The sequence below is a fragment of the Lepidochelys olivacea genome, assembly GCF_965140295.1.
Source record: "Lepidochelys olivacea isolate rLepOli2 genome assembly, chromosome: 20".
NCBI classification, from domain to species: Eukaryota; Metazoa; Chordata; order Testudines; family Cheloniidae; genus Lepidochelys; species Lepidochelys olivacea.
In genome coordinates this window covers 3,773,559-3,798,194 of record NC_140430.1, presented here as the reverse complement: position 1 = coordinate 3,798,194, position 24,636 = coordinate 3,773,559, and the positions used below count along the sequence as shown (strand labels likewise).

General features: G+C 67.4%; 1 protein-coding gene across 2 annotated transcripts; it reads right to left on the bottom strand.

Moving 5' to 3' along the window:
- Window positions 1-646: 646 nt before the first annotated feature.
- Window positions 647-23,271, bottom strand: KIF5A (kinesin family member 5A). 2 transcript variants are annotated; one of them, XM_084610014.1, is made up of 29 exons: window positions 23,123-23,271; window positions 19,035-19,122; window positions 18,795-18,868; window positions 18,491-18,595; window positions 18,121-18,169; window positions 17,817-17,872; window positions 17,323-17,410; window positions 16,953-17,077; window positions 16,575-16,679; window positions 15,558-15,706; window positions 14,837-14,985; window positions 14,191-14,366; window positions 13,703-13,771; window positions 13,387-13,593; window positions 13,148-13,294; window positions 12,211-12,399; window positions 11,201-11,318; window positions 11,046-11,113; window positions 10,018-10,109; window positions 9,780-9,881; window positions 9,462-9,522; window positions 9,292-9,363; window positions 8,846-8,950; window positions 4,751-4,967; window positions 4,269-4,410; window positions 4,032-4,114; window positions 3,626-3,653; window positions 3,260-3,349; window positions 647-2,346 (listed from the first exon to the last, which is right to left on the bottom strand). In XM_084610014.1, exons 1-28 carry the CDS (start codon window positions 23,249-23,251, stop codon window positions 3,271-3,273), a joined length of 3,072 nt encoding a protein of 1,023 aa, XP_084466140.1. In that variant the 5' UTR covers window positions 23,252-23,271; the 3' UTR covers window positions 647-2,346; window positions 3,260-3,270. The 2 variants fall into 2 exon arrangements, with proteins under 2 accessions (XP_084466140.1, XP_084466141.1); XM_084610015.1 differs by lacking the exon at window positions 9,780-9,881.
- Between the last annotated feature and the right edge of the window lie 1,365 nt (window positions 23,272-24,636).

Sequence of the window (24,636 nt, the reverse complement as noted above, 5' to 3'; positions counted from 1 at the left end):
AAACCTGAGCTCAGGGATGATTCCGTGGGCTGGTCATGGGCAGACAGATGTGGGCTGTGGGTTGGCATCACTCCCAGGGCACAAAACTGGCAGGAGGGGTTGTGCTCAGAGCCAGGCTAACATCCCTTCTACAGCACGCGAGGGTTGCTCCTGCCCTGGGAGGCTGCGGCTGGCTCTGAGGTTCTTTGACGTACAAAGCGAAATAGCTGTAAATGGTGGGTTGGGAGGAGCCAGACTCAGGGCCAGTCGAGGAGCAGAAGGTCAGTTCTGTCCTAGCTTTGGCCTGCCGAGGGTTGGCTTTTCTGGGCAGCAGGTTTCTTCCCTGCCCACCATACCACCTTCAGGAGAAAGCTTGCATGCCCAACACTAGGATGGAGGGAGAGATGTTATATTTCCCTACTCTTCAATTCTCAAAAGTCCCATGTCCAGCTTGTTCTCACCTCCCAGGCCAAGGCAGGATAACAGGCCCATGGGCTAGCGAAGGTTATTCCCATCCCTGCCTGATGTAGGAGCCCCCGTTGTGAACCATGCCGCTGTGTACAGTGCTGCACAAACACGAGACCAAAGGACGTTGCCTGCCCACAAGTTTCTTGCTTCTGTCTCATGCCCACTGCTCCCCCCCCACACACACACAGACACCAGGGCGCTCGCTCATTCTCATCTCTTTATTGATTGATTTTTTTAAACAAACACTTTTTACTCCAACATGCAACATTTTGGTGTGAGGTGAGCAGACGGGGGGTGCGGGTGGGCAGGGCCTGCGTGTTCCTGCCTCTCAGGAGCGGGGCAGAGTGACCCCGACGTAGGGCTGAGGGTGCGCCCGGCCCGCTCTGCTCTGGGCATATCAGCTGTGGCGATGGGAGAAGAGGGGAGCAGGGGAGGTGGTCTGCGTGCTTCCCTTGGGGACACACATACGCAAGCTAGAGGCGGCTGCCCTCCAGCCCAGCTACTCCGTGACACAGAAAAAAAGACACCAACGTGGGTTTAGCAGCTTTGGTTTGTCCAGAACAGCACCGTGCAGGATGCCCGGGCCCCATAGGCTAAGCTGTATAATGGGCATCGTGGGGAGGGGCAAAGCCACACAAGTAGTTTTCACAACATTGGCAGTATCCCCCCATTTTATAGCACAGCATCTCTGCCCCCAAAGCACCCCACCTGCTAGCTCTTACGGGAGCCCCCCTCTCTCTGGAAGGCACCCAGAGGAGACGAGCAGTGTGCACCCCCACCCCCTCCTGGCTCAGTAGCCTGGTGAGTGAGGCTGAGGGGCACATAGGCTCCCAGAGGAGGAAGGAGCCCAGCTCAGACTGTGCCGGGAGGTGGGACCCTTCCTGGGGGCAGGATGCAGACTGCAGCCCAGGTACAGATCCCTGAGCCCTGCCCAGGAGGGACCCCTCACAGGACGAGAGCTGGGGCTCCCCGGCATCTCTGTTGAGCCTGCCCGGGGGACAAGGGCTCTCCAGGGGTTTGTCTGATGCTGGGCGAGGCCGGGGAGCAGCTGTCTCCCCAGCACGGCTGCGGTGGAAGGGACAGACGGCCACTCGGCAGCCGCTGCAGCGCCAAGTCCAGATGCCAGGCTGGGCTGGGGCAGTGCTGGCAGCTTGGGGTGCAGCAAGGGGGGTGGGAGCACTGTCATTGGGGGGACAGAGGGACGAGCCTGAGGCACTGACCTGGCCACGCTGCAGGGCCTCTTCCACCCCAGCGGCATGGCAGGCTGGGGGGGGGCTCACCCCTTGAGATGAGAAAGCAGGCTCCCCGGGCCTGGCAATGCGCCCCTGCTGCTGGCTATGCATAGGGCGCCCCCTGCTGGGGACACCTCTGCCTCAGCAGGTCCCAGTACAGCAGCGGAAGGGCAGCGCCTGGGGGTGCCATGGGCTCTGGGACCCGCAGGGCTAGGAGGGGGATGAAGGGATGTGGGGTGAAATGGCTAATACCCCCCTCTCCATGGGGTGCAGAGGAGCTGGTGCGCGGGGGGGTGGGGTGGAGGGCACTCGTCCTGGGGCCTGGGTTCGATGCCAGACATTCCTCGTGGCGTCTGCTTAAGGCATTTTAAAATCAAGGTGGGTCGGGGCTGGGCCGGAGGGGCCACCGCACCAGCTCCTAGGCCGAGCCCGGGCAGAGCACCAGCCCCCAGGCAGGCCGGGCCCAGACCCGACGGGCGAGCTACGACATCAACGAGCTTGCAAGGACAGAGAGAGCGCGAGAGAGCGAGCGCAGCAGCTGGGAAACGACACAGGAGACGAGAGAGCAGGACAGTCAGACGCGCGGACGGACAGACGGGGGTTAGTAGAGAGGCCCGGGAAGCCAGAGAGCAGCATGCTGAGCAGAGGCCTCCAGCTCAGTTAGAAACTACAAGAGAAGAGGGGATGGGGTGAGATCTCAAGCCGCCCCGGACAGCAGGGACCTGCCCCGGGGCAAGCTTTGCTCACCCACCAGCGCTGTGCCGGGCAGGGGTCCTGGCTTGACCTGGGGGCAGGAGGAGGAGGGGCTACCCCCCCCCAGCAGTTTTCACGGTAGAACCCCCAGGGCGACACACAATGGAGGAGGGTTAATGTGGGAGGCAGCAGGGGAAGGCACCCAAGGGTGCAAGCGCGATACTGGGGAGCTGGCAAGGCAGTGCCAGTGTGACACTGGGGGGCTCTAGGAAGGTGGTGCACGTGATACTGAAAGGCATTGGGGGGGCAGCAACAGTGCGACTGCAGGAGGGTGGGGGGCAGGTGCAATGGGGGTTGTTCTCCGGGAGGGTGCAGATAGCAAGGAGTCCCTAACGGGGGGAGAAGTGCAGGGGCAGAGGCCCTCAGGGCAGGGCGGAGGGTGCAGGGGCAGAGGCCCATGGGGCAGGGCAGTCCCCAGCAGGGCAGGGAGGGACAGGGGCAGAGGCCCATGGTGCAGGGCAGCCCTCAGCAGGGCGGGTGGGGGGCAGGGGCAGAGGCCCATGGGGCAGGGCGGTCCCTGGCAGGGCGGAGGGTGCAGGGGCAGAGGCCCATGGGGCAGGGCGGTCCCTGGCAGGGTGGAGGGTGCAGGGGCAGAGGCCCATGGTGCAGGGCAGCCCTCAGCAGGGCGGGTGGGGGGCAGGGGCAGAGGCCCATGGGGCAGGGCGGTCCCTGGCAGGGCGGAGGGTGCAGGGGCAGAGGCCTGTGGCCAGGGTGGTACCCAGCAGAGCAGGGCAGGGGCAGAGGCTCATGGGGCAGTACCCGGCAGGGCAGATGCAGGGGCAGAGGCCCGCAGGGCAGGGCGGTACCTGGCAGAGCAGGGCACTCACCAGCTGCGCTATTAGCTGGCTGCTGTCTCCTGGTGGAGTGGGAACAGCTTAGCTTGTTCGTCAGCCTGGCAGCTGCAGGGCAGCTCACTTCTGCGGGCAGAGAGAGGGCTCAGCTCTGCCCCCCCCCCCAGCTGTGCCCCGGGAGGCCCCTCCCCCTAGTGCCAACCCCCTTCCCAGACCAGAGCCTGGCTGCTCCAACCCGGGGCAGACGGCCTGAACCCAGGGCTGTCGGGCATGGACGACGCCCTCCCTGTGACACCCCTTGGCTGGGGGATGCCCGGTTCCAACCCCACCCTGTGTTTTGCTGGCCTCCCCCGGAGCCACACCCCAGCACCCCCCTCCCTCCGCGGGAGCCCCTGGCCTCACCTGTTATCGTTGATGTCTGTGGCGTTCCCTGCAGCCCGGAAGATACGGAAAGGAAAGTGCAGTGTCAGGGGGAGGCCCAGCCCCCGCACCATCCTGGCAGCCAGCTCCTGCATCCCCTGCCCTGCCAGTCCCTGAGGGTAGGGGCCCTGGGGTGCTCTCCCAGGACGGGCCCTGGCTATCAGCAGATCTCTGATGGGCTGCAAGTTCTGGTCCCCAGCAGATGGCCACCTCCGGCCCCGGCCCTCCCCAGCCTCAGCTGCCCGCTCCCCGGCAGCAGCCTCCACCCGGCCGTCCAGCCCAGCTGAAGCCGACACATCCGAAGGCTCCGTGCTCCCGGCTCCCCCCCGTCAGGATTTGCCCTTCTCCCCCGGCGCCCCCCACCCCACGCAGGCTGGGCCCCTCTCACCGTTATCCACGCTCAGCTTCTGGTAGGGGGCCAGGGGGCCGCTGGAGGAGCCCGTGCCGCTGCTGGACGAGGTGTTGGCAAAACTGAGCAAGGGGAGACCCAGACAGACAGAGCCGTCAGAACCGCAGCACGGACAGCCGCTCGCAGGGGGCCACGGCCCTGGGACCGGCAGCCCCGGGCCCCACATGCGTGGCAGCCCCTCTGCCGGAGGTCCCCCCCCCCATCCCTGGCACTCACTAGGCGTCTGGGGCGGAGCCCTGCCCGTAGGCTGCCTGGTAGTTCTGGAAGAGGCTGTTGGTGTAGCTGACGCTGTCGGAGTTGCGGGCGCCGTAGGGGTTGGTGGGCGAGACCGGGTAGTGCCCCGGCCGCACCGGCTTGGCTGAAAGGGAGAAACCGCCACTGAATCAGGGCTCTTGGGAACCCCCCAGCTGTGCAGGCAGCGGGGCAGGCTGGGGGGAGGGCAAAGCCCCCAAAGAACAGGGGAGGTGGGGGCGGGTTACACCCTCGGCTCACACCATGCTGGCTTGAGGGTCCGGCGGTGCCCACCCCTCATGCCCTCCCCTGCCCACAGGACCACTCCCCATGGAGAAGGCCAATGCCCCAGGAGTCGCCAAGCCCCCCGTGGGCGTGGGGGGTCGGCGGCCCTGACGCTGGCAGCGCCCGCTCCTGTAGGACACGGGGCGGGGACCCCACTGCCCGGCCCCCGGATGGGCGCTCACCGATCTGCGCCGAGTGGGTGCGCTTGGTGGAATTCTTGTAGCGCACGGCCTCCTTGATGCGGTCCACCTCCTGCTGGTAACGCCGCTTGTCCTTCATGGCCCCCTCCTTGGCCTCCCTCAGTGCACCCTCCAGGGCCTTAACTCGCTCAGCCGTAGCCCGAAGCCGCTTCTCCAGCTTAGGAAGCTCACAACGCAGATCTGCATTGTCACGAACCAGCTGGGGGCACCGGAGAGACAAGGGGGTGTCCGCGGAGGCAAGACAAGACCCCCTGAGCCCTCCCCCCCCGGCCCTACGTAGGGAGCCGCAGCACATCTCGCCCCATCTCCTGCACCCGTCCTGCCCCAGGGCCAGTGGCCTGCTTCAGGGAAAGGAGCCAGCACCCCCGTGCCCCAGCAGCGGGCTAAGGGGTCACCCGCCCTGGGGCAAGACCCCCACCCCATCAGTTTGGGGCTGGGGGGGGTTGCAGCCCCTCTCACTCCATCTCTGGGATATGCTCATACACCCCCTGCTCCCAGGTCTGAAGCCCTCTAAGCTCTCAGCCTCAGCGCCCGCCTGTGGCAGGCAGTTCCACAGATCAATTAATCCCGTGCTACATCACTTGCACCAGGGAGTGATGGGGAACAGGGATTCCCACGCAGAGGGCTGTGGTGGGACCGGTGGCCCTAGGGTGGGGGCCTTGTAGAGGGCTGGTGGCTCCAGCAACCTGCCATCCTTCTTTCAGCCCTACTAGCATATTGAGTTCGGGACCCCTGGGGCGAGGGGGGCCAGTATGGGGCAGGGCACAGGGGTCATGCCCCCTATCTAGGAGCCTGGGGTGCCTCCCCATTGGTGCTCTCTCTCCAGTGCCCATGGAGACTTGGTCAAATTCGTGCCCCTTTCCTTGCCCCCCTCTCCTGCCTCCTTATGTGGAGCCAGGCTTGAGGCTGCATGGCGCAGGGCACACGTTGGCTGAAAGGCTGGAGAGCTGCAGGGCAGCTGGGGGGGCCCCACAGGGAGGTGGGGGGCAGGTGCCTACCATCTCCAGGCTGACCCCACACCCCCCAGCTCTGCCAGGCACAAGCCCCCAGCCCCAGGCAGGCCGTGCCGCCAGGCGTGTGGCATGCAGGCAGTAGCGGTGGGGCAGAGCAGAAGCAGAGCGCGTGGCAGAGGGGAGCGTGGAAGCGGGAGGCAAGCTGCGCGGGATGGAGAGGGACGGTCGCCGTCTGGCACAGCCGCCGTGGGCGAGGGGCGGGCAAGAAAATGTTTGAGATCACACAGCAGAGAACGTAAGACCATAAGAATGGCCGTACGAGGTCAGACCACCTAGCCCCGTATCCTGTCTCCCAACAGTGGCCAGTGCCAGGTGCCCCAAAGGGAATGAACAGCACAGGGAATCATCAAGTGATCCATCCCCTGCTGCCCATTCCCAGCTTCTGGCAAACAGAGGCAAGTGGCGCTATCCCTGCCGATCCTGGCTAATAGCCATTAATGGACCTATCCTCCAGGAACTTCTCTAGTTCTTTTTTGAACCATGTTATAGTCTTGGCCTTCACAACATCCTCTAGCAAGGAGTTCCACAGTTTGACTGTGCGCTGTGTGAAGAAATACTTCCTTGTGTTTGTTTTAAACCTACTGTCTATAAAGTTCATTTGGTGACCCGCTAGTTCCTGTGTTTATCGGAAGGAGTAAATAACACTTCCTGATTTACTTTCTCCACACCAGTCATGATTTATAGACCTCTATCACATCCCCCCTTAGTCATCTCTTTTCCAAGCTGAAAAGTCCCAGTCTTATTAATCTCTTCTCATACGGAAGCCATTCCATACCCCTAATCATTTCCGTTGCCCTTTTCTGAACCTTTTCCAATTTCAGTACATCTGTTTTGAGATGGGGTGACCACATCTGCACGCAGTATTCAAGGTGTGGACGTACCATGGATTTATAACGAGGCAACATGATATTTTCTGTTTTATTATCTATCCCTTTCTTAATGATGCCCGACATCCTGTTTGCTTTTTTGACTGCACGTTGTGTGGCTGTTTTCAGAGAACTATCCACAGTGACTCCAAGATCTCTTTCTTAACAGCTAATTTAGACCCCATCATTTTATAGGTATAGTTGGGATTACATTTTCCAACGTGCGTTACTTTGCATTTATCAACACCGAATTTCATCTGCCATTTTGTTGCCCAGCCACCCAGGTCTGAGAGATCCCTTTGTAGCTCTTCGCCATCTGCCTAGGACTTAACTGTCTTGAGTAGTTTTGTATCTGCAAATTTTGCCACCTCGCTGTTTACCCCTTTTCCCAGATCATTTATGAATAACGTTGAATAGGACTGGTCCCAATACAGACCCCTGAGGGACACCACCATTCACCTCTCCATTCTGAGGGCCCAGCCCGGCCTGCCTGAGGGGTGCCCATGGGGAGGGGGGCACAGACCCTCCCTATCCTGCATGGCCCATCCCGGGTGCTGCCCAAGCCCCCTGCCTCCTAGGGAACAGGGAGAAAGGGGCACTCAGGGATGCTGCCAGGGGAGGGAAAGTGCCCAGGCTCCTGACGGGCACTGTCCCTGGCACAGAGAGACTGTCCCAACTGCAGCTGGGAGAGGGGAGGTTTTCGGGAGGGAGGGGCCGCATCTGAACCCTCGAGTGAGCTCTCCAAACATTTCCTGCCCGCCCTGGCCCTGCCTGCCCGGCGAGAGAGCAGGCTTGGGGGGGGTACGGTACCTTGGAGACCCAGAGATCCAGCTAGGGAAAGGCAGCGAAAGGGGACACAGAGCAGTGACTCAACACCGCGCGGCACCTGGGGCAGCCCCCTGACCCCATCTGCCTCCCATGGGCCCCAGGGCATCGGGCAGGAGACTGGGAAGGGCTCCGTGGGCAGGGCCACAGCTCGGGGCAGGGGAAGCAGCCAGGTTATGCCCAGCCTGGGCAAGTGGCTGCATCCCCTCTCCCCCATGGCGCTATGCTACCCCCCCGCCCCGGGACTCAGCCCCTCGGGGGGCACAGGAAGGCACCCCCTGCTGTGCAGCAGCAGCCTGACACCCCCACCCCCCCCACCCCCAGCGCAGGGATGTGGGGGGAACGGGACGCCAAGGCGCAAGGGGAGGGGGAGCTGGAGAGACACTGAGAATGGATGGAGACGGGCACAAGTCAGGGGTGGGGGGCAAAGAAGGGGGGCTAGGCAGGGCCAGATGGGGTGTGGGGGAAGGAGGGGGCTTGACAGGGGGAGGGAGAGGCCTAGGCAGGGGCTGACAGGGGTGGGGGTCAAGGCAGAGCTGGGAGGGGGTGCGGGGGAAAGCACGGCCAAAGCCCACATTCGCGCTCCCCGCTCTGGGATGCACTCCCCAGGCTCCGCCCCCCTGCACCCCAGTACCAGCCGGCCCAGGCTCTGCCCCACCACGCAGCATGTGCCAGACAGTCCCCCTGCCCCCCACCACTGGGGAGGGGCCGCTCATAGGGGAACAAGGTGGGGAGTGTTGCCTGATCTCCCCAGTGGGGCACCTCCTCCGCCCCAGAGCAGGGGAGGCGGGAAGAGCAGACTCAGCCCCCCCGGTGCCGAATGCATGACAGGTGTGATGAGTCTGGCGTTCTCAGCCCAGGTGCCATGGTGACGGTCACTCTAAGGCCCCAGGGTGGGGGGTGCCCCAGAGGAGACCGCTGCAGATGGCACTAGATGGGGTCAGGGCACTGGCAGCACTGTTGGGGGGCGGTGGCATGGATTTGGGGGGTCAGCCCAAGCTGGGCAGCAGAGGAGGGGGGCTCCGGGCTCAGGACAGGCATGGAGGTTCGTGAGCAGTGCACAACACACATGGATCAGAAAATAAAAACAGACGATGCCAATGGGGGGGTGGGGTCCTGTGACCTCCCTCCAGCCCCCCAACGGGCCCGCCCAGTGCCAGACAGTGGCACAGAGGGTACCCCCAGGGCAGAGGGCACATCCGCTGCCGGTCTGCACAACCCACTCGGTGCCCCCGGGCACCCCACTCACAGCGAGTGCCCCCCACCCCAGCCAGTTCCGGCTGAGCCCTCCCCACCTCTCCATGCTGGCTTTGTTCCAGCCCCCCACTCCCGCTCCGGCTGCCCCCCCGCAGGCGCTCGGCCCCTCCCCCTACCTGTTTGTGAACCTTTGTAAGCTGCTCCAGGTTGTTCTCAAGAAAGGAAATCTTCTGCTTCTGAGAATGGGCCCCCCCACTGTCCTCGGGTTCCATCTCTGCGCTCTGGGGGGCACAGGGAAGGGGGTACCGGGGTGAAGCATGGCCACAGCCACCCAGCTGGCAGGGGGGTGCTCTGTGGGGGAGGGAGGGGCTGGTACTGGTTCAGTGGGGCACAGGGCTGGGGAAGCCAGGATTGGCACCGGCCCAGGAAGGTTGGGGCAGGGCAGGACTGGGGCCGGGGGGCCTGGCACCGGCTTCGGGGGTTAGGGCAGGACTGGCACTGGCTTGGGGGACAGAGACAGGGCAGGACTGGGGCCGGGGGGCCTGGCACCGGCTGGGGGCGCAGGGCCGGGCTGGGGGCGCGGGGCCAGGGTCAGGCCTCAGCCAGGCTGGACTCCACTCACTTTCTTGACTCGAGTCGTGACGTCTTGAACGAAAAGCTTGCGCAGGTTGTGAAGGGTCTGGAGCTCCCGGGCCTGGGGCAGAGACGGACGGACAGAGCTAAGGTCAGGATAGGTTCCCCCCACACCGGCCCTTCCCACCCCCCAGCTCCGGGGAGCTCCCCAATACTTACGACAGTCTCCTCCAGCCCCTTGAGATCCTGCTTCGACTGCTCGTGGCGCTCGTACAGAAATCTGGGGAGAGGGGGCAGAGGAGACGGGGGGTCAGGCCCCACATTCCACCCCGGGGCTGGGGGGAGGGGGCGACCCTAGAGGGTGGAGCTGGTCCTGGGACTGGGGGGCCAAATTGGCCCCACGTGGGGTGGAATCTGAGCCCTGGTCCTGGGGAGAGCGGGACCGGGACCCAGCCCCGGCCCGGGGGGAGCGGGGGTCTCAGTTCCAGGAGTGGGGGGGGGGTCGCGGGGGCTGGGGGGGGGGCGGGCGGGGCTCACGTCAGCTCCTGCAGTTTGGTGGTTTTCTCCTGCTCCTCGCTCTTGAGTTTCTCGTAGTCGGCCCGGAGCTGCTCCAGCTCCACCTGCAGCTTCTGGTTCAGGCTGCGGCGGGACAGAGGCAGACGCGGTCAGTGCCGGGGCCCCCCTCCGGCCCCCCTCGGTGCTGAGCCCCTGCCCGTCCGGGACGCCCCCCACCCCGCCCCCGCGGGCTGTCTGGAGGCCGGAGGGGGCCACTCACTCCGTCAGCTCGTCGATGACCTTCTGCTTCTCGTTGATCTCGTCCCGCAGCCGGGCCAGCTGCTTGTGGTGGGCCTCGCGGTGCCCTTCCAGCTGCACCACAAGGGCCAGGGTTAGCGCCGGGCCCTGCCGGGGGCCCCGCAGCCCCCCCCAACCCACCCCAGGGGCCCCCGACTCCCCCACGGGGCTCCCCACCCTGCTCCGAGGGCCGCCCCATCCTGTCCTGGGGCCCCATATCCCCCGCACCGGGCCCCCCAGCCCGCCCTTGGGGCCCCCCCGACTGGGGGTCCTAGACTGCCTAACCAGGCTCGCTGCCCCCGCCCCGCCGAGCGGGCCCTAGCTTTCCCCCCCACAGGGCTCCCCATTCCCCCCCAGCCAGGGGCCCCAGATTCCTCACCGCCCCGCTGAGCGGGCCCTAGCTTTCCCCCCCACAGGGCTCCCCATTCCCCCCCAGCCAGGGGCCCCAGATTCCTCACCGCCCTGCCGAGCGGGCCCTAGCTTTCCCCCCCACAGGGCTCCCCATTCCCCCCCAGCCAGGGGCCCCAGATTCCTCACCGCCCCGCCGAGCGGGCCCTAGCTTTCCCCCCCACAGGGCTCCCCATTCCCCCCCAGCCAGGGGCCCCAGATTCCTCACTGCCCCGCCGAGCGGGCCCTAGCTTTCCCCCCCACAGGGCTCCCCATTCCCCCCCAGCCAGGGGCCCCAGATTCCTCACCGCCCCGCCGAGCGGGCCCTAGCTTTCCCCCCCACAGGGCTCCCCATTCCCCCCCAGCCAGGGGCCCCAGATTCCTCACCGCCCCGCCGAGCGGGCCCTAGCTTTCCCCCCCACAGGGCTCCCCATTCCCCCCCAGCCAGGGGCCCCAGATTCCTCACCGCCCCGCCCCCCCACCCCGATATTCTGCTCCTCTGGGGAAGGATGAGGGGCGAAGGCAGGCGGGAGGAAGGGAGCCCCTTCCCCGGCACAGAGCCCCCTGCCATCCCCCCAGCAGAGGCCACCCCCCGAGAGCTCCGGCTCTGCCCGCCCCACACACCTTGACCTCGTCGGCGTCCTGGACCAGGTCCTGCTCCTGGTCCTTCCGGCCCGCCTCGTGCACGGTCTCTGCAGGGCCAGGAGCAGAGGGTTAGGGGGACCCCGGCACCCGCCCCACAGCCCCCTGCCCAGGCGGGGCGGGACCCCCACACGCACCTTGGGCCTGCAGCTTGGCCAGCTCCTCGCTCAGCGTGTCGTACGACTCCTCCAGGTGCCGCTTCTTCAGCTCCACACTATGCATATACTCGCTCAGCGACCGGATCTTGGCCTCGTGCTGCGGGGGAGCCGGGGGGCCCTGAGCTCGCGGGGGGCCCTGAGCTCGCGGGGGGCCCCGCGGCCCCATCATACCCGCCTTGGTCCCATCACATCCGGCCCCACGGCCCCATCGCACCCGCCCTGGTCCCATCACATCCGGCCCCACGGCACGGCCCCCTCACACCCAGCCCCACGGCCCCCTCACACCCGCCCTTAGCCCCACAGCCCCCTCACACCCAGCCCCACGGCCCCATCGCACCTGCCCTCAGCCCCACGGCCCCCTCACACCCGGCCCCATCACACCCGCCCTCAGCCCCACGGCCCCATCACACCCAGCCCCACGGCCCCATCACACCCAGCCCCACGGCCCCGCGGCCCCATCACACCCGCCCTCAGCCCCATCACACCCGCCCTCAGCCCCATCACACCCGCCCTCAGCCCCGCGGCCCCACGACCCTGGTCCCATCATACCCGCCTTGGTCCCATCACATCCGGCCCCACGGCCCCATCGCACCCGCCCTCAGCCCCACGGCCCCCTCACACCCAGCCCCACGGCCCCCTCACACCCAGCCCCACGGCCCCACGGCCCCACGACCCTGGTCCCATCACACCCACCCTGGTCCCATCACACCCAGCCCCACGGCCCCATCGCACCCGCCCTCAGTCCCACGGCCCCCTCACACCCAGCCCCATGGTCCCGGCCCCACCCCACGCACCCACAGCCACAGCCCCATCACACCTGGCCCCAGCCCCAGGGCCTCATCACACCCGCCCCCGGCCCCATCACACCCGCCCTCAGCCCCGACCCCATCACACCCAGACCCTGCTCAGGGCCCAGCCCACGGCCCCTACCCCCGCCCCCCAGCAGGGCACCACCCCCATTCTGCCATCCCGCAGCTCCCGCCCCGCACCTGGGAGATGAGCAGCTGGCAGGCGGCCAGCTCCCGGCCCGTCACGGCCATCTTCCGCTGGCACTCGACCTGCAGCGCCTCCAGCTGGCGGCATCGCTTCACCACCCCCTTCACCTCCGCCTTGATCTTGCTGATGTAGAGCCGGGCGACCGTGAACTCCTCCTCGATGGCCCCGCTGATCTCCACCGGCTGGGGGGGCAGGGAGCTGAGAGCCGCCCCCGGCCCCCTCCCCGCACCCCCCTCCACGCCGTTCCCCTACCCTCCCCCGTGCCCCCACCCCCACCCCGCTGAGAGCCAGCCCTGCCCCCCTCCCCCTCCCCATACCTTGTCCCCCTCCCCGCACCCCGCTGAGAGCCGCCCCCTCCCCCCCGTCCCCCTACCCCCCGTGCCCCTCCCCGCACCCCGCTGAGAGCCACCCCCTCCCCTACCCACCCATGTCCCTCCTGTCCCCCCACCCCGGCCCCCCACCCCGGCCCCCTCCCTGCACCCCCCTGAGAGCCGCCCCCGGCCCCCCCCCCACGCCATTCCCCTACCCTCCCCCGTGCCCCGACCCCCACCCCGCTGAGAGCCAGCCCTGCCCCCATCCCCCTCCCCATACCTTGTCCCCCTCCCCGCACCCCGCTGAGAGCCGCCCCCTCCCCCTCCCTCCACCCCGTCCCTCTACCCCCCCTGTGCCCCTCCCCGCACCCCGCTGAGAGCCACCCCCTCCCCCACCCACCCATGTCCCTCCTGTCCCCCCACCCCGTCCCCCACCCCACTGAGAGCTGCCCTCTGCCCCCTCCATCCCATCCCATCCCCCTTCCCCACTGACCTCCACTGGCTGGGGGGCGGGGGGAGCTGGGAGCCACCCTTTGCCTGTCCCACCCCACCAGTCCAGCCCTCCTTCACCCTCCCTCCCTGCTCAATCCTGCCCCTCCCCACCCCCGCCCCCTCTCACCAGCTTGATCTCCCCGTTGCCCACGATGACGCTGAACTCGCTCAGGTCCTTCATGAGCCCGTTGAGCACCTCGGCCACACGCTTGCGCTGGCGGGTGCCGAACTCCTGCAGGCGTTGCAGCTCCGTCTCCAGGGCCAGCAGGGTGCTCTGCCGGGGGAGCGCGGGTTAGCCCTGGATCAGGCCCCGGATCAGGGCCCCCCCCCAGCTCGATGCCCTTAGCGCCCCCCCCCCCAGCTCACCACTTTCTGGGACAGCTCGTCCACCAGCAGCTGGTTCTGCTGCCCCTTCTCCTCGGCCTCCTGGGCCTTCTGGTCGTAGTTGAGGGCCAGCTCCTCCAGAGCCTGCAGCACCTCGCGCACCTCCTCCTTGGCCGAGTCGTTCTCCACCTGCAGCCGGCCCAGCTCCCGCTGCACCTTCTCGTTGTCCCCCCGCGTCGACACCAGCAGCTGGGGGCGGGGCACAGCCGGTCAGGCAGGGAGCCCCCGCCAGGAGAAGAGGGGGCTCCCCTGGGGTCCAGCCCCCATCCCGCTCTCCGCCCCCCGCCCGGGCTCTCACCTCCTCCTGCTCCAGCATCTGCTGCGAGAGCTTCTCCATCAGCTGGCTCTGCTGGTTGATCTCGTCGTCCTGGGGGGGGGGGGGAAGGAGGGTCAGAGCCACCCGCCCCACGGGCGCCCCCCGATCTGCTGCGCGGCACCCCTGGGCTCAGAGGGCAGAGAAGGGGCTGGAAACATGAGGTGTCGGGCGGGCTCTCTGGCCTGTACTGGCTGGCAGGTTCGCGGGGCGGGGTGCTGCGCCCAGAGAGGTCTGGGTCTTGGAAAGCCTGCAGTGGGAGGCCGGGGGGGCCCAGTGCACCCAGGGGTCTGTGTGCGCCCTGGCATCTCCCTGCGTGGGCGGGGGCTGCAGGAGGGGAGGGGGCACGGGAGGGGCAGCGGGCACGGGGGGGGCAGCGGGCACTGGGGGGGGGCAGCGGGCACTGGGGGGGGGCAGCGGGCACTGGGGGGGGGCAGCGGGCACTGGGGGGGGGCGGGGGAGTCCCGGCTGACCTTGTCGTCAAGCTGCTTGTACAGTTTGCGGATCTCCTCCTCGTACTTGCGCCGTTCCTCCTCGGAGATGCGGATGACGATGGACGAGGCGTTGTCGTTGACGGGCGTCTCGTCACAGGTGTCGGGCGCCGGCTTCTCCTCCTCGCCCAGCTGCTCCGTCTCTGGCACATTCTCCCCTGGGGGCGTGCGGGGGGGGGGGCAGGGTAACCCCATGGAACCGAAACAGGGGACCCCCCACCCACCCACCCACCAGCTCCCAGGGACAGCCAGAAACTCAGCCCTGGAGAACGAAGCTCCCTCCCCCACAGAACAGGGTGAGCTCCCCTCCCCACCCGGATGCCTGGGTCCCCCAACTGGGCCTCACCGTTCCTCCAGCAGCAGGGTCAGCTCCCCCTCCCCACCCGGATGCCTGGGTTCCCCGGCCCCGCCTCACCATTCCTCCAGTGGCTGAGTGAGCTCTCCCCCTCCCCACCCGGACGCCTGGGTTCCCCGGCCCGGCCTCACCATTCCTCCAGTGGCTGAGTGAGCTCTCCCCATCCCCACCCGGACGCCTGGGTTCCCCGGCCCAGCCTCACCATTCCTCCAGCGGCTGAGTGAGCTCTCCCCCTCCCCACCCGGACGCCTGGGTTCCCCGGCCCGGCCTCACCATTCCTCCAGCGGCTCAGCTCAGCCTCCAGCTTCCCGATCGTCTCCTTCATCGTCTTGTTCTTCTCCTTCTCCTTCTCATACTTCTTCTTCCACTGCTCAGCCGTCAGCTCCAGGTTCACCGATGCGGTGTTCTTGATGGTCTTGGCCCTGGAGGGGAGGCAGGGGCGGCCCTTTCATATGGGGCCCACAAAACAGCCCTGCCCCCAACTCTCCTTTCTCCAGCGCTGCCTCCCGGGGCCAGAGCCCCCTGGGGAGTCGATCCCCCGGCCGCAATTATCCCTCCAGCTGGGGTTTCCCCTGAACTCCTCCTAGCGCCCCCCTTTGGTTCTCTGACCCCAACCCCGGCTCTGCCCGCTCCCTGAATCCGGAACACCCCGACGTGGGGAACCAAGCAACCCCAGCCCGGCCCTCAGCCTCTCCCGGCCCCTGCCCCGGCAGCTCCTGAGCAGATTTAGGGCCACTCCAGGCTCCCTTCCAGGTGGGGGGCCACGGTGATTCACAGTGCCAGAGCCCAGCACACACAGGTGGGTGGGGGAGTCGCACCAGGGGTAGCAGGAGGGCAGCGGGTGGCCCCACGGGGAGGAGGCCTGCGGGCCCAGCAAGCAGGGAGACCCCCGGGGGCAGCGGGGGACAGCACAGGGAGGGGCCTGCGGACCCTGCCAGCGGGACGCCGCCCCCGGGGTAGCAGGTGGCCAGGGCCGCTGGCGAGGTTCCTGTACCGTTGGCCGAACATGAGGGTGGACTTGGTCTCGGCGTCGTTGTAGCTGGAGGGTGAGCAGCAGATGAACATGGTCGTGCGGCAGTTCCCGCCCAGCGAGTCCTGCAGGATCCGCGTCATCTTGCTGTCCCGGTAGGGCACGTAGCTCTTCTGTAAGGGGCGCAGGAGGGGAGTTATGGGGGGGGCGGTGCTGGGACGAAGCGGGAAGAGTCGGTAACAGTTTTTTTGACCCCGATGTGCTCCTGTTTCCCCTCCAAGGCATGGCTGCCCAGGTTGGGGGGGCGGGGGGAGGGAAACTGAAGCACGCCCAGGATTCATACAAAATAGTGACAGAAAATTCCCACTTTGGTTTTACCAGAGACCCAGCACTGGGCTTGGCCTCCTGGGGGGACAGGGGCTGAACGGCAGGGAAGGCGGAAAGCTGGGGGGCGTTGCTGCAGAGATCGGGAGACCCATCTCCCGGTGGCCGTGGGACTCGCCAGCCTGCAGAGCCCCCAGCCGGGCGTGTGGGTCACCAGCGACCGGCAGGCCTGGGCAGGTCTCCCCCAGTGGGCACAGCCACTCTCAGGCTGTGAGCAGTGGGAGTGATTCGCCCCTGACACCTTGGGTCACCCTGGAAGCATCATGGGGGCACCTCAGGGCAGCAGGGGTGCAGAGGGGGGTTATGGGAGGGTGCCCTGGGATGGGAGGGGCACCCTGGGGCACAGAGGGGCTGGGGGGGAGGGACGGGTGCCCTAGCGGGGAGGGATGCCCAGGGCAGAGGAGGGCTATGGGAGTGGCACCCTGGGGTGGGAGTGGCGCCCTGGGACACAGAGGGGCTGGGGGGAAGGATGGGTGCCCTGGGCACAAGAGGTAGCCAGGCTCAGGTCCCCCAGAGGAGGCGGGGAGAAAGAGGGGGAGCCTGTTGGGGTTGGACCGGAGAGGGAGACCCTGAACTCCAGCTCTGGGGTGGGGGGCAGGAGGATCCCCACCCCGAGGAGCCCTGGGGGGGGCCCAGCGGGGAGGGGGCATCTCTCACCGTCCCCTCCGCCAGGGCCGAGATGACGTTGCCCAGGGCCGACAGCGACTTGTTGATGTTCTTGGCCTCGTCCAGCACGGCCCCTTCAGCCCCCGTCTTGCTGACCTGTCGGCAGAGCGGGTGTCGGTTGCGGGGAGTGGGGGGGGGGGCTCCCATCCCACCACAGGACGTCGCCCTCCCAGAGGCGGGGAGCCATGGCGCACATGGGGTCTCGGCTGCAGGGATGAGCCAAGACCCCCGTGGGGGCAGGGCCTTCTCGCCCGGGACCCAGGTGTCCGGGCAGAGATTCCGAAGCTGGGTGGGGGATGTCCGAGCCCCTCCCGCCCCCGGACACTCTGCCCCTCCCTGCCCCCGCCACCCGCCCCCCGGCCTTGGCACCTTCTCGCTGCCAGCCAGGTCCACCAGGTAGAGCTTCCCGCTGAGCTTCTGCTCCGTCTCCATGTTCTCCTGCTTGATGTTGATGAGGAAGATGCTGTGGCTGCGGGAACTGTGCTCGTTCATGTCTGGGGGGAGACGCAGGGGTGGGAGGCCTGCCGGCACTGGCCCCCCGTGGGCACAGAGCCCCCCTGTCTCCCCTGGGCACAGAGCCCCCGCCCCGGGCACAGTGTCCAGCCATTGTCCAGCCTCGAGTCAGCAGGGCCCCAGCCCCCATCCGCTCGCCCAGCCCCCCCACTCCCCAGCCCTGGGGACCGGTGCTGATGGGGACACCGGGACTGGACACCCCCCCGCCGGTGCCCCAGCTGCTCACTGGTGACGGCCACGTGCCGGTTGGATTTGCCCTCGTCGATCACATCCAGGATCTCCTCCGGGCTGGAGACAAAGCGCTCAGTGCAGCCCTGCCGGGGGAGCGGGGAGGGTCAGGCTCAGGTGGGGGGGCCCTCTCCCCCCACAGCCTCCCTCAGGGCAGCCCTCCCCCCAAGCCTCACACGGGGGGCCCTCACCCCCCCAGTCCCCACCCTCACAGCTTCGCACAGGGGGCTCCTCACCCCCCCAACCCCTCAGGACGGCCCTCCCTCACAGCCCCTCCTCACCCCCATCAGGCCCCTACCTCCCCACCTCACACTGGGGGCTGCTCACCCCACCCCACAGGGGTCCCCTGCTCTGCTCCCCCACCCCCCGGCTTCCTCCATGCAGCAGGGGATTCTCTTCCAACCCTCTGGCTGCTCCCTCAGTCCCCTTCCCCGCCCCTCCACAGCCCCCCACCTGCTTCCCCACACGAGGGGACCTCCCTCCCCCCCTCACCTTGACGTAGGGCACCCGGTTCTTGTCCTCATGCACCGACAGGTTGGTCTTGGTCACTGGGGAAAGAAAGGCCCAAGCTGGAATGGGGGGAGGGCCTGGGGCTGGGGGGACCGGAGAGGGGCCCCCCGGGCAGAGGGGGTTGGGGATCACATGGGGCCCCCAGCAGCACCCCCTGACCAGCTCCCCCAGCTCAGCCATTCAGGAAGCAGCAGTAGCAGCCCCCTCTGCACCCCACTTCTTGAGCCCCCCAGGGGGCAGCCCCGTCTGTGTCTGCCCCGGCTCTCCTGGGGGGGGCGTCACTCACCATCCAGCAGGTCCCGAATTTTGTCCAGGTAAATTTCAAAGTAGGAAACCTGAGAAAGACCAAGATGGAGCCACGTGAGCACAGACCAGGGCGGGGGGGGGAGTGGGGAGGGGAATGAGCCCATAGGAACCCCCCCCGGGCCTCCCAGATCACCCCCTGCAGGTCCCCATAAACCTCCCCATCCTCTTCCACCCCAGAGATCACCAGTGCTGCCCCCCACCCTGATCTGAGGCCCTCTTCAAATTCCCCCAGAGCCCCCCACCCACTCTCCCCCCATGGCTCTGATCCCCCATGACTCCCACCCCAGAGCCCCCCCGGACCCCCTCCCCCACAGCTCTGACCCCAGAGCCTGCCCCCGGCCCCCGCTCACCTTGATGTGGAACTCCAGGTTCTCGTCCATGGCGTAGATGTGGTTGAAGATGTCACGGGCGATGCGCGGGATGATGCCCATCAGCTGGGGGTCGTGCAGCTTCCCCTGAGGGCAAGGGGAGGGGGGGGTCAGCCGTGGGGCCCAGTCTCCCTGGGGAGGGGGCCCAGCTCCAGCCCCCTCCCTCCCTCCCAGCAGATTTTAGGAGAGGCCGAGGGGCTAACTGAGCCCCCCCCACACCCGCAGCACCAGCCCCTCACCCCGGAGGGGGGGCATCACCCTGCCCTCCCAGCCCCGCCTGTCTCACCTCCATGGTGTGGGTCTTCCCCGACGATGTCTGCCCGTAGGCGAAGATGGTGCCATTATACCCGGCCAGCACATCTGCAAGAGAGAGGGGTAAATGAGAGCCCCCTCCCCCTTGCCCCCCTCCTTCCCCCCGCCCCCTCCTCACCCTCCACCGCCCCCGGCAGCCTGGATCTGCCCCCCCCGGTCCTCCCCCCACTGCTAATCTCTGCGCTGGGCTGCCCCCAGCCCCTCCCCTGCTCACCCTTGACGATCTGCATGGCGCAGGCATGGTACACCTGCTCCTGGGTGGTGTTGGGGGGGAAGACGCGGTCGAAAACGTAGGGCTTGCCCTGGGGGGAAGCAAACGGGGTGGGTCAGTCCCCAGGTAGAGACCCCCAGCCCCCGCCAGGCTGGCGCCACCCCATCCCCGCAATACAGAGGGTTCACCCCGTGGGCCCCCAGGCCGAGCCCCCCCCCCCCGCAGCCCGGCCTCTTGTGCTCGGGAAAGCAAGGAAATAATACCACAGTGCCAGCTTGCCCCCCCAGCTCTGCCGGTGCCCCTCACTCCCGACCCGCAGCCCCCTGCCCGCCCAGCCCTGGGCTCTCCCATAGAGAAGCCATCACAGAGGTTCCCCCTTGGGCCCCAGTGGGTGGGCACGGGAGACGTGTCTCCAATCCTCACCCCCCTCACCCCCCCCAGTTCGCTCTGGGCCCCCTCCCTCCCTGGCACTGAGGGGGTGAGGCTGAGTTGACTCGTGCTTCTCCCACTGCCAGGCCCAACAGGGAGGCTCTTCCTCCCCTCCCCCCACCAAAGAGGCCAGGCCCGCGCCGGGAGCTGTCCAGGTGCTGGAGACGCCCCGGGCCAGGCCCAGGTCTGCCAAGACAGGACAGCAGCTTCCCAGATGGCATGGGGGGCAGGGCTGGGACCCCTGGGAGGGGGTTTGGGGACTGAAGAGCCAGGGGACTGACCAACTTCTTGGAGGGGCCAGACCCCACCCCCAGTTCAAGAGAGACATGGGACATTATCGATACAGGAGCTAGGCCCAGAGCTGGGCCCTTCACTCCTAACCCGCAGAGGGACTGTTCTTAATGTTCTCTCTGAATACTGTGTGGGTGCCTCGGTTTCTCCTAGGCATTTCTTCAGTATCTAGGTGGGGTGATAAGGGGGTGTGATTGTTTCAGAGCCCTAGAGGGCAACGGTATGCAGGGGTCTGTGCAGAGAATGGCCGACACCCTGTCTCCTGGGGACTGATGGCCTGGGCCCCTCCCCTGCAAGGTGCCAATTGAAGGGGTTGGAGAACAAAGAGATCAGGTGGCCTCCTGGCCCGGGAAAGGGACAAAGGCCAGAAGAGGGGCTGGAGGAGGTTTCAGTTTGGAGCTGGCTGGGGAAACGGAGGGAGGCCCAGAACCAGGGTCTGGGCTCCCCACCCCCCAAGAAGGACCTGACTGAGGGGACCTGTTTTCTGTACCTACAAGCTCTGTTTTGGACCACATTCCTGTCATCTAATAAACCTTCTGTTTTACTGACTGGCTGAGAGTCACGGTGAATGGCAGGAAGTGGAGGGTGCAGGGCCCTGACTTCCCCACACTCCGTGACACCCTGTTAGCCCAGCCCTGGGCTCCCCCCAGCTCTACCGGTGCCCCTCACTCCCAACCCGCAGCCCCATTAGCCCAGCCCTGGACTCTCCTGCCAATGCCCCTTTCTCCCGTAGCCTGGCTCACTCCGGGGCAGAGATGCCAACAAAGCCAAGCCCAGAGGAGAAGCGGCGACGCGTCCGAATGGGGAACTTGGCCAAGGCCCAGCAAACTCATCCCACTTGTGCCCTTGGAATGCAGCACAGACAGAGCAGCGCCGTACCCGCCCCCACGGAGGAGCCCTCTCCAAACACCCAGCCTAGCCCATGGCCCCCACTCCCCAGGCATTCATTCCTCCTGGAGCCCGGCCCCCCCAGACCTACGCAGGCCCTTCCTTATCCCCCCCGTATGGCTAAGAAACCCCTTACGCCCACGATGCCACAGGGGGGCAGGGGGAGCAGAGTATTTGTGCCACTCACTGGTCCGCCTGCAGCCCCGATACCCCAGAGCTAGGGTCCCCAGGACTCTCCAAAGCCAGCGGCTCCGGAACCGCAACAAGCAAGGGAAAGGTTCAACCCAGGCCGGTGCTGGCAGCTGCCAGCGCGCCCCGTCCCTGCCAGGGCTCTGCAAACTGCCCAACACCTGGGCTGCAAGCCACAGACCCCTCCTCGCCCCCAGCCCACCTGGGGAACCGGGCCTAGAACCTGCGACCTTCAGCACCAACCCGCCGCGCCGAGCTCCAAAGCACTGGAACAGCTAGTCCCTTATGCATCCTTTAGGGGGCACCCACACCGGCCAGGACATTGGGGGGGCTGCCAGCCTGGCACTGACTCCCATCATGCACCTGGCCAGGGCTCAATAAATAATAACGAATCCACTCAGCCCCCTGCACCAGGTACCTGCACTGGCTTGTTATTGTAGGGTCACCTGCAGGGGCTGGCTTTTTGTTGGGAGGGCTGGATTGTCCTGTTCACACAGGCTGGGTTGTTATCGCAGGGGCTCCCAGAAGGGCTGGGTTTGTTATTGTAGGGTCTCCTGCGAGGGCTGCTTTGCCAGCGTGCGAGCTGCTGAGGATAAAGCCACCACAGACGGCCAGGCTCAGACGCTCCGGTGACAGGGGCTGTGTCACGGCTACGCGGCAGGGTGCCCAACCCCCCCCCGGCTCTCGGCTCCCCCCGGCCCACAATCTTGCCCCTGCAGGCGCAAAAGCCTCCTGCCCCACAGCTCCTGCCCCGGGGGTGGCCTCCCTGAACCCCCCGCCCCCTCCTCAGGCCCCATGCAAACCCCTGGGGGCCCTAAGTGCGACCCAGCAGCGAGCGGCGGGAGAGGGATCCCGCTAGTCACCAGACAAACTCATTAATCCGGGAGCCGCGGCCTAATCCCTGCCCAGAGAGAGATTCCCCTCCCCGGCTGCCAGCGCAGCCCCCGGCGCGCTCCCTGGGCTCCGGCGGGCTCTCCACCCCCCCACCCCACCCGGCCGTTCCCCAGCCTCAGACGGGAAGGAGACCAGGAGATGGGGGGAGGGGAATGACCGTTCTGTTGTCGTCTGGAGCCGGGCACAATGTGGGGGGGGGCCTGCAGGGCTGACAGAGCCATGCGTCCGGCGGGTGGCATCGCTGCTGGGCGCGTGGACGGGCAGGAAAGGGCCTTTAGGCCGGGAGGAGAAAAGTGCAGGCATCTTGGCACAGATGCCCCCCAGCTCCCGGTCAGACGGCAAAGGGGGGGCTGGGGTGCGAGAGAGCCAGACCGGGGGACGCAGCGTGGTCTAGTGGCTACAGCACTTAACTGGGACACAGGACAGCTGGGCTCTGGCCCTGGGTTCCCCTCCCCTGCTGGGTGACTCAGTTTCCCTTTCAACCTCTTGTCTACTTAGCCTGGGAGCTCTGGGAGGCAGGGACGGTCTGTCTCTGGAGCGCCTGGTGCGACGGGGGCCCCTGATCTCGGTCCCCGGCGCGAAGGGCCCCCCCCATCTCAGCTGGAGCGTCAGCCCAGGTTACACCCACGACCCTCGCTCTTGGCTAAAGCAAGGGGCTGATTTTGACAACCCCACCCGGGGGCCCCGCGCCCTGCCCTCGCCCGCTCTCTCCCCGAGGCCGGGACCCCAGGCTCCTCGACCCCCCAGCCAGGCGGGCAGCTGCGGAGAGAGCGCGTCGGGGGCGCGGATGCCTTGAAGTAAACAACCTGCAGCCCACGGCGGGACCTGCACCATCTGCTCCTCCCCCCCGCCCCGCAGGGGCACCGGGGCAAGCTGGCATCGCCAGGCCCCGAGCCTGTCCGAGCAGGGCGGGGCGTTCACCTTTCACCCTCGCAAGGTCGGGGGGGGGGGGGGGAGGGCGGGAGGTGGCCGCTTTGCAGGCTAGGGACAGACAGACGGACAGACGGACAGATGGTGGGGGAGGGGAAATGAGCCAGCTGGAGGGTCTGCATGCAAAGGGGGGGGGGTCCCCATCCCGGGGGGGAGGGAAGCCAGGGATTTTCTATGGGTCACACACCAGTAGCCAAATGCCCAGCCCTGCTGGCCACACCCAGTTGCCTCGGCTGGGATGGAGGATCCGCAATACAGCCTCCCCCCCCCGCCCCCGCTCTTGGGAGCCCATCTCCCGGCAGCCGCAGAGTTCGGGGGGGCTGGGGGGACCCCCCCAACCCCCCAGCTCTTTGTGCGCTGGGCACGGGGGGCCCCTTTCCCCCCGGCCGGGCAGCCCGGGGCCGATGCCGCAGCGGGGAGGAGGGGAGTTTGGGGGGGGGGGGCCCGCACCGGCGGGGGGGGGCACTTACCCCGAGGATGACGCTGTCGTCCCCTTGGAAGAGGGGGATGAATTTGTCCCCCCGCAGGATCTCCGCCTGGTTCAGGGGCCGGAATCGGCAGAGCACCTTGATGCTGCATTCCGTGCTGGGCTCGGCCATGCTGGGCGCTGGGCCGGGGGGGGCTGGGCTGGCAATGGGGGGGGGGCGCTGGGCCGGGGGGGGCTGGGCTGGCAATGGGGGGGGCGCTGGGCCGGGGGGCGCAGGGCCGGGGATTCTGGGCTGGCGCTGGGATGGGGGGGCGCTGGGCGGGCACGGGGGGGGTCGCTGGGATGGGGGGGCGCTGGGCGGGCACGGGGGGGGTCGCTGGGATGGGGGGGGCGCTGGGCGGGCACGGGGGGGGTCGCTGGGATGGGGGGGCGCTGGGGTCCCTGCTGGGTCTCTGCCTGCAGCCCGGGCTGCGCGGGGCGGGTGCTGGGGGCGCAGCTGCTGGAGACGCTCCCGCTGGTCCGGCCTCGCCTCGCCCGTGTGAGCCGCGCCGGGTCCCGCTCCTGCGCCAGCCCCCGGCGCCCGCCGCAAGCACCGGGCTGGGCTTAGCCACGGCGCCAGCCCTTAAGGTGGAGCGGCCCGGATCGCTTAAGGTGGCGGGGCCCGGCTGGGAGCCAGCAGGCCGGGGGAGGGGTCCCTGGAGCCAGGCCCGCGCCCCCTGCCCGGGTCCCGGCCCCAGGCTCCTGCCCGCCTCCGTGCCTTTGTCCCCAAACCGCTGGGTCCTGAGGGCCAGGCTGAGGAAAGGGCCCCCAGCCCGGTGCCTGCGTTAGGGGGGGTCTTGGGCGCTGGGCATCATCTGCTGAGACTGGCAACCTGCTGGGGGAACCAGCCCCAGACCCATGGTGGGGATGGAGAAAACAGAGAGAGGGCGAGCGACTCGCCCACTAGCACCCAGTGAACCCAGGAGTCCTGGCTCCCAGCCCCCTACTCTGACCACTGGACTGCACTCCCCTTCCAGAGCTGGGGAAGAGAACCCAGGAGTCCTGGCTCCCAGCCCCTGCTCTAACCACTGGACCCCACTCCCCTCTCAGAGCTGGGGAGAGAACCCAGGAGTCCTGGCTCCCAGCCCCCTGCTCTAACCACTGGACCCCACTCCCCTTCCCAGAACTGGGGAGAGAACCCAGGAGTCCTGACTCTACCTGGACTCTAACCAGCAGACCCACCTTCCCTTGATCCCATGGTGTCCCATTGCTGGGGGGGGCTGAGCTCAGAAGGGGGGCCTGGGAACGAGATGCCCGTGTCAGATGGGGCCAGGGCACAAGGGAGCCACACAGCCCTGGTGGGGTTTTTGGGCACCCACAGGCCACAGCCAGCCCTTCCTCTCTGCTCCTGGCCTCAGGCGCCAGGGCAACCCGGTGAGTGCCAAAGGAGGCCATCAGTGCCCAGCGGGTCCCGCCATCTGGAGGTGCTTGAGCCGGCTGGACGTTCCTCAGCTCAGGGCAGGGGTCACCTGGAGACATTCTCCAGACTGTGCTGTCCAGGTGCTCCGATGATCAAAT

Excerpts from the sequence above, each read along its gene's own strand:
- KIF5A (XM_084610014.1), bottom strand. The coding sequence starts at position 23,251 with ATGGCCGAGCCCAGCACGGAATGCAGCATCAAGGTGCTCTGCCGATTC. Across the intron at positions 19,123-23,122 it reads ACGACAGCGTCATCCTCGGG|GGCAAGCCCTACGTTTTCGA; the intron begins GTAAGTGCCCCC and ends GCTTCCCCCCAG. Across the intron at positions 17,411-17,816 it reads ACCGGGTGCCCTACGTCAAG|GGCTGCACTGAGCGCTTTGT; the intron begins GTGAGGGGGGGA and ends CTCCCCCGGCAG.